This window comes from Amphimedon queenslandica, unplaced genomic scaffold (assembly GCF_000090795.2).
Source record: "Amphimedon queenslandica unplaced genomic scaffold, v1.1 AMPQUscaffold_12062, whole genome shotgun sequence".
NCBI classification, from domain to species: Eukaryota; Metazoa; Porifera; class Demospongiae; order Haplosclerida; family Niphatidae; genus Amphimedon; species Amphimedon queenslandica.
The window spans coordinates 7,059-14,813 of record NW_003547699.1 but is presented as its reverse complement, the minus strand read 5'-3'; the positions used below and the strand labels follow the sequence as shown (position 1 = coordinate 14,813).

At 34.7% G+C, this 7,755-nt stretch overlaps 2 protein-coding genes across 2 annotated transcripts; both read left to right on the top strand.

Annotated features, from left to right (window-relative positions):
• The first annotated feature begins 103 nt into the window (after positions 1–103).
• On the top strand, positions 104–5,324 carry LOC105314996 (serine/threonine-protein phosphatase 6 regulatory ankyrin repeat subunit A-like). The gene is made up of 12 exons (XM_020004650.1): positions 104–469; positions 515–586; positions 637–714; positions 803–967; positions 1,106–1,198; positions 2,177–2,281; positions 2,417–2,557; positions 3,735–3,965; positions 4,228–4,361; positions 4,606–4,707; positions 4,767–4,823; positions 5,089–5,324. The coding sequence occupies exons 1-12, from the start codon at positions 326–328 to the stop codon at positions 5,285–5,287; spliced, it is 1,521 nt and encodes a 506-aa protein (XP_019860209.1). The 5' UTR covers positions 104–325; the 3' UTR covers positions 5,288–5,324.
• A 90-nt stretch (positions 5,325–5,414) lies between these two features.
• On the top strand, positions 5,415–7,522 carry LOC109588493 (ankyrin repeat-containing protein C6C3.08-like). Its single transcript, XM_020004651.1, has 4 exons — positions 5,415–5,716; positions 6,062–6,206; positions 6,922–7,136; positions 7,403–7,522. Exons 1-4 carry the CDS (start codon positions 5,463–5,465, stop codon positions 7,425–7,427), a joined length of 639 nt encoding a protein of 212 aa, XP_019860210.1. The 5' UTR covers positions 5,415–5,462; the 3' UTR covers positions 7,428–7,522.
• The last annotated feature ends 233 nt before the right edge of the window (positions 7,523–7,755 follow it).

The following is a 7,755-nucleotide window of genomic DNA, read 5'->3' as shown; positions in this document are numbered from 1 at the left end:
CTAAAGCAGGCCCATTGATATCATCAGCAATAGTGAAATCACTGTTTTCATTAGTAAAAAAGAGACTAAGATTTTGTTGCATTGTCATTTTCCATCTCTGCAATGTGGAGGTTGTTCATGCATGGATCGTTGCCCAATTATAGTCAGTCACAGAATTTTACACCTGACACCATATACAGATACCATAAACATGATATCTGTACTACTTATGATCACACTATGTGGCTCATGTTCCATAGATCATAAACTCAGCATTCTTTCCATGACCTTGAGCGGAAAATAATCTTTTTAATTTTTGTTATAGAAGAAGGTGGGGCTCGTTACCATGGTAATTATAATAGACGTGGGTGGGCTCGTTACCATAGTAACAATCAGAAGGAACACATGCACAATGTTTTGCGGATCAGTGAATGAGGATTCTTCAGTTTTCTCTTCTCCGACTGCCTTCATTAGGGAAATAATACAAAAAGTAATGGATTTAAACCTTACCTTTTGTTTTAATTTCTTAGTGTAGGGCATACACGGTGAGAAACGGCTCTCTGTAGGCCTAACCCTATGCCACACCCTGTTAGAAAATGGCGGCCAAGTAAATAATTGAAACTTTGTCTGTTTGTGTTAATATCATCTCATCCTTAGAGCAATGGATCCTTACTGAGTGCTGTTACTAGCAATGAGCATGTATCAGGAATAAAAGCAATTCTAGCAAAGAAGGAGGTAAAATGGCTGACATGTTCATGGTGGCTAGCTAATTAACACATACATATGAAATAATGAAATTAATTTTCTTGTTATTATTGTTTAGGTTGATATTAATGAAGCTTCTGGTGATACTGGAGTTACTTCTCTAATGATATCCTGTCTATTAGGAAGAGATGACGTTGTCAAGTTATTACTAAAGCATGGAGCAGATACTGGACTGACTGATAGAGAACAACTGAACTCATTCCATTATTCAATATGGGGAATGGTAAGAAGGAGAGAGAGAGAGAGAGAGGAAATGAATGTACATGTACATATGTGTACATGTATGTACACATAGCTTAATTAGGGGAGAGGTGAATGTCTGAATGAATGGCTATAAATTTATTTTTAATTGTTTTTGTAGAATATCAAGTGTGTCAAGGCATTATTGAGTCCACCATTGGTTAGTAGTAAGGATCAATATGGAAGATCAGCTCTTATGATTGCAGCACATAAGGTACATGCATACAATCAAGAGTACATACATGTAATTGGGGCGAGCATGAGCGAGACCCACACTAATCTGTCTAGGTCTATTTGCGTTACGTCTTGTTTATGAACGGAAGAATACGAAAATTAAATTAGTATACTTTTGTTGATAAATTTGGACCTCGTGGGCAAAATTAATCTAGAGGGTGTGGTCAAAAAGAGCAAGATGGCGGAAATTTTAACGTGACAAACTCAGATTGAGTTTCTAACAGTTAGATAAGAGAGAGGGGCTGTCTAAAACATCTCTAAAGGCTGAAGAATTTAAAAGCAGTTTGATCTAAGACTCCTCTAGATTAGTCCTCATTAAAAGAATTAAAATTGTGAGAGAAGCTTGATTAGAAGTTTAGCTTGTCACATTTTCTCAAAGTATTAGAACAGTTCATTCTTGTCACTTTTACTAGGTCATTTTGGTCAGTGGTGTTAAATAGTGGGTTTGCTCTGTTCAGACCACAGGATGGGGTCTGAATATGCATGCACGTTAAGAGCTGGATTGATTTTATTTCAGTAGTTTTATTTCAAAGATGTTAATTGATGGAAGCTTGATTAAAAGTTTAACTTGGCACATTTTTTTCAAAGTGACAGGATAGTTCATCCTTGTCTCTTTTACTGGGTTATTTTGGTTGTGTTAACTGGTGTGTTTGCTCTGTTCAGACCCCGGCCATGAGGCTGGGGTCTGAATATGCATAATGCATGCAGGCTAAGAGCTGGATTTATTATAATTTTAATCTTCTTATCAAACAATGTGAAATGATGGCTCGCCCCCTCAATGTTTACATTCACCTAGTGTATGTACATGTATTTGGAATTTACTATTAATGTGTATCTAGATGATTACAGTGTACATGTACATTTATGTGCATTTTATATTGTCACTTCTCTCTTTTTCTTCTTTGTTGTATGTTTTGACTCTACCTTTCTCCTTTCTTTTTCTTTCTTGATCTCTCAGGGTAATATTCCTATATTCCAGTTACTAATTAAGAAAGGAGCTAACCTTTATGATAAAGATAACAGGAGTAGAACAGTCATGCATTGGGCAGCAACCTCTGGAAATGTAAGACAACAAACAATGATGACACAACAGATACAAATTATATTATTAAGCATGTTTATGTATATGTATGCGTACATGTACATGTAAATGTATGTGTGTTTCACATGTATTATTTATGTGTACATGTACTTTTAGTTGTCATTCCTGGAGATGTTATACAAACGTTATATACCTGACATCAGTGAGTGGTCTTGTACTGATGAAGATGGAGCTACTCCATTACATTATTCACTGATTGGAAGTAACACACAAATACTTCAGTTCCTAATATCAAAGGTAAACTACCTATGATTACTACGTAAATGTACATGTACATGTTACGTACTGTACAGTCCATGTAAATGTACATGTATGCATTCAGGTTTTCCCACAAGGTTTTGGCATACTGCTGTCAGTGGATTTTTGAAGTTGCTCCAAAATTTGAGAAACTATACCCATTTACCCCGTACTAGTGCATGGTATTTTACTTTTTTTAGAAGACAGTTTTAATTTTTATAATTTTTTCTGATACATACATGTACATGTACAAATGTACATGTACATGTTTACATTTGCTTATGTTGTTAGAAAGTTTGAGGTGGTATTAAAAAGCCATGCACTATAAATGTACATGTATTTTGTGGTACTTTTCAGCTCATCAAGCATGCTATTGCTATTGCTGTTTACATGCGCCTCACTTTGCACGCTCTTTGGAAAACTCTGGATACATTATCCTTCTAGTCTTCTATATGTGTCTACTTACGCTATAATCAAGTTATTAGTACATTGTACATGTACAGATGTGTACGTCTTCATGTATATAATCTTATGTACTGTATGCACATTATCAAGCAATGGCCTGTAGTGTGCATGTTCATTGTAATTGAATGAAGGATGTGTGTCCATGTCCACACACAGTCATTAATACCAGACACCAGTGATCATTCCAGCCATCCATTTGATCCATTTTGTTTTGTTTACATTCCAGTAGCATTAGATGTACTTTTACAACTGACACTATGCATGTACAGCTACATCATAATTGGGTGTGTGTGTGCTCTTGTGTAAATAATGACAATGACCTTTACAACTGGTACATGGTGTAGGTTATATACTGTATGGTACACATGTATATGTATAGTGTAGTTAATGTTCTCATATTCTAAAGGTGTAAAAGGTGTAGTATTTTATCCAGATGCACTTCGCATATTTATCATTCTTGGTTAAATACTATACTATGGTATTTTGTTATTATGGAATTTAAGATCTATTTCCTTACTAATGTGATCTGGCTATTTTGAAGTATATGCGTCATTGATGTTACATTATACGTGTTTTTTTTGATGTAGTGTAACTCAATTAAAGTTTGCATAACCTTTACCTCCCTGTTGGCAGCGAAATTCACCGTGTCATTTAATCTATGATTTTAGAATATTAAAATATTTTAATTTTTTATTTTAATTTATTATTTTAGGGATGTAATCCTATTCCTCCTGATACAGCTAAGACCCTATCAGTAATACACTGGTCTTGTGCATTAGGACTCACTGATCCTCTACACTGTATATTAACCTCTAGTAATAATACTAATAGTAATATTGATGAGCTGGTAGTGTGTCCATCATTCGTTGGTGAACCACTTCATGTAGCAGCTAGTGTTGGATCAATGGAGCTGTCCCAGTTACTAATAGAAAGAGGAAATGATGTAAGAAACTTGAATAGAATGACGTGATTTGTAGTACATGTACATACATGTGTATATAGCTGTATAGCAGCTTTAGCAATTTTCACAAATTTTAAGGAGCTTTTCAAACAAAATTTTAGGGTGCAGTTTACATTCAATGGCACTTTTAATGTATTACATGTACATGTACGTGTAGCTTTTGTTAAACTGTACGTGTACTGTATGTTGTACATGTACATGTGCGTTACTTATTTTTATCATTGTATTTTTTGCTTTATCTTAGGTTGTTAATAATCGTGATCCTTCCTCTGGCATGACTCCATTACATTGTTCTAGTGCTCATGGTCATATTAATAATCTGAGACTGTTACTAACTAATAATGCTGAGGCTAATGGACTCAACCATAGCAATGGACAGTAAGACTGTAATAAATATAGTTATACTGTACATGTACCTATATAAAAAACACCATATAAAATGTAGTGGATATACATGTACTTCTACATTTGTTTTACATGCTACAAATTATATTATAAAAACTCTATTATCACATGTGTATATTCTTGTTTATTCTTTTGTAGTGCACTACATGTACAGATGCTGTTGTACGTATCACATGCACATTTTATGATTTTTCCCTCTCTTCTCTTCCTTTCCAAGGTCTGGTTTACATTATGCTAGTTCTAGTGGTCATGGTGAAGTATTGAAGGAATTACTAAAGAATGGAGCAGAGAGAGACAAACCTTCCTCATCAAGTGACTCGTACGTTAAACTCTCTCTTTTCTCCTCTTTTTACATGTATCTTTCCTTCTCTCTTTTAGTCCCATACATTTAGCTGCTAGCAAAGGACATAAGAATATTTTAGAAATATTAATAAGGTACAGTACATGTACATGTACATGTATGTATACTGTATAGCCGAAGATACTTATTTTTAATATTATAATTATCCCTATGTACATGCACATACATGTACATACATATATACAGTATACGCACAAAATTTAAATTGTAATTTTTTCATGTACATGTACATGTACTGTATGCATGTACTGTACATGTAAGATCTTATTTATTACAATGTACACATATACATGTAAATTTTATCGTTTCATTTTTTCTATTGTCCTCTTCCTCCTGCAGTGATGGCACTTCAATTCAGAGGTTGCACGTCTACTGGAATTTTCGTGTACTTGTATTTACTTGTATTTTGAAAAAAGCAGGTCGTGTATGTACTTGTATTCAATGGCAAACTTTCGTGTATGTACATTTACTTATTGCTTCCCAAATTCGTCTATATTTTGGTGATTTTTCATTTACTTTTCATATATCCTGTACTTAAATGTTGAGTATTTGAAAGGATAATATCTTTACTACCTTTTCTATTGCTGTTTTCATCATCTGCTATTCCTAGAAGGACTAAAAAGACCATCAAAGATCCATGGTTAAGCAAACTAACTGCCATTTTGACTGCTACGTGGACACACCCTTTAATTATTAATAGTTAATATAAATACATGAAAATCGTCTCCTCAGACTCCGTCTACTCATTTTTGGTTCTTGTATATACTTGTATGTACTACAAGACCTGTTTTTCGTCTAAATACTCGTGTATCGTGTATACACGTGCAATGTCTGCTTCAATTGATATAGTTAGAGCCAGTGATGGGAGGACCCCATTACATTTATCATCACTGGCTGGCCATTCAGTGGCTGTACAGTATTTACTTGATAAAGGAACCGACTGCAATAGGAAGGACACTACTCATGGGTAGGGAAACACCCACAGAATATGATAAGTATTACATGTACATGTACATGTAATACATGTACATACATGTAATACAGTATAGCATGAAATTTTAGAGGGTGTTAAATTTGGCTAATTACTAAATTTTGGTGTTTGGCAAATTTTAATTTGGCGAATTTGTGGCCACGTGCCATTAAGCATGTGCTAATGGCTCAAAATGGTGGGTTTTTTTATTTTAGCAAAAGGCTATTAAAATGCCAAATTTAATTCCCTCCGAATTTCCCACTATACGGTACATGTACATGTACTTCAAATTTTATTCAGTCACTTCTATGAACCAATTTATTTTTTATTACATTATAATAGTTATACTCCATTGGATCTGGCTCTGTTGCATGGTCACAGTTCTGTTGGGGATTCCCTCATATCAAGTGGAGGTTGTACTGGTGCTGGTAGGATACATGAATCAGCAACAAAGATACAACAATGCTGGAGGAGATATGTCATTAAGGTAATGATGCACGTATGATACATGTACATGTACATGACATTGAAAAATACCCAAGGCTATGGTCCATGGCTTTTTCAAAAATGGCTCCAAAATTACATGTACTCCCAATTTTTATTACTTTTTTGATACATATTGATGTCCTTATGCTATGTAGAAAGTTTGAGTTGTTTCAGACAAATAATTTTTGAGTTAGTTATAAGCATTTTTAAAATTAGGCCAAATTTTGAAAAATACCCAAGGCTATAGCCCATGGTTTTTTCAAAAAAATGGGTCCAAAATCACCCCCAATTTTTATTACATTTTCTGATACAAATTAATGTCCTTATGCTATGTAGAAAGGTTGAGTTGTTTCTGACAAATACAATGTAATTTTCAAGTTATGAGCATTTAAAAAATAGGCCAAATTTTGAAAAATAGCCCATTGTTTTTCCCAAAAAATGGCCCCAAAATCGCCTCCAATTTTTATTACTTTTTCTGATATGCGTGTACATGTACATGTATGTACATTCTTATGCTACTTTGTACATTTACAGCATGTACTCACTGTACATGCCAAAAAGTTTCAGCTAATTTTGAAAAGAAAGGTTTGGTACATACAGTACATGTATTTTTCATGCAAATGTACATTGTACATGTACATGTAGCTCAAAAATTAGCATCCACATCTTTGCTCCATTATTGATTGATTCATTATTATTTTTAATTATTTTTGTAGCGTCAAGAGTTTGTCACACGTGATTGGGCTGCCAGAAAAATACAGTACCAGTATCGGTCCTGGTCTGACAAGAAAAGAGCAAAGAGAGTGAGACGACTGAGGGAGAAGAGAAGAAATGAAGCTGCTCTTATAATCCAACGAAACTGGCTAACATACATCAGCATTAAAAGAAAAAAGGAACAATCCTACCTGGCACTGAAAACTAAACTTAACTAGTAGGTGAAATACATGTACATGTACATGTAGGATTAGAAGTTATGTACATGTACATGTACATGTACATGTACATTGTACATTGTACATGTACTTGTTGTACATGTAATGTAGGGACTAGGGAGTGATAGTATGTGAAAGCAAGAAGTACACAGTGTACATGTACAGGCACATGTACGTATGTATGTACATGTACATAAGCATGTACACAAGAGCTATTGGATGACATGTATGAACAATTTTGTCACCCTCTATCTTTGTCTTTTAGCGAATACATCACTATACTCAATTAGTACTGGTTCAGCTAGAGCAGCATGCTTCCTCTGGTATGACTCCATTATAATGCTGAGGCTAATGGACTGAACCATAACAATGGACAGTAAGATTGTAATAATTATTAGTAACGTGGTAGCGTTACTAAGTAGGATTCACCCCCAAACAAAATGGCTGCCACGACTTTTGCAGCCTTACTATACCGGGAAAACGAGCTCCTATGTTTACCAGACTTCTTAGAGGACCTTATCCTAACCAGAGGACTCCAATGGTACCACTAGCGTGGCTCTAGACCTTTTCTGGGAGAAAAATTAAAAAGCTGCAAACTGGCCATTTTGTTCAGCCACC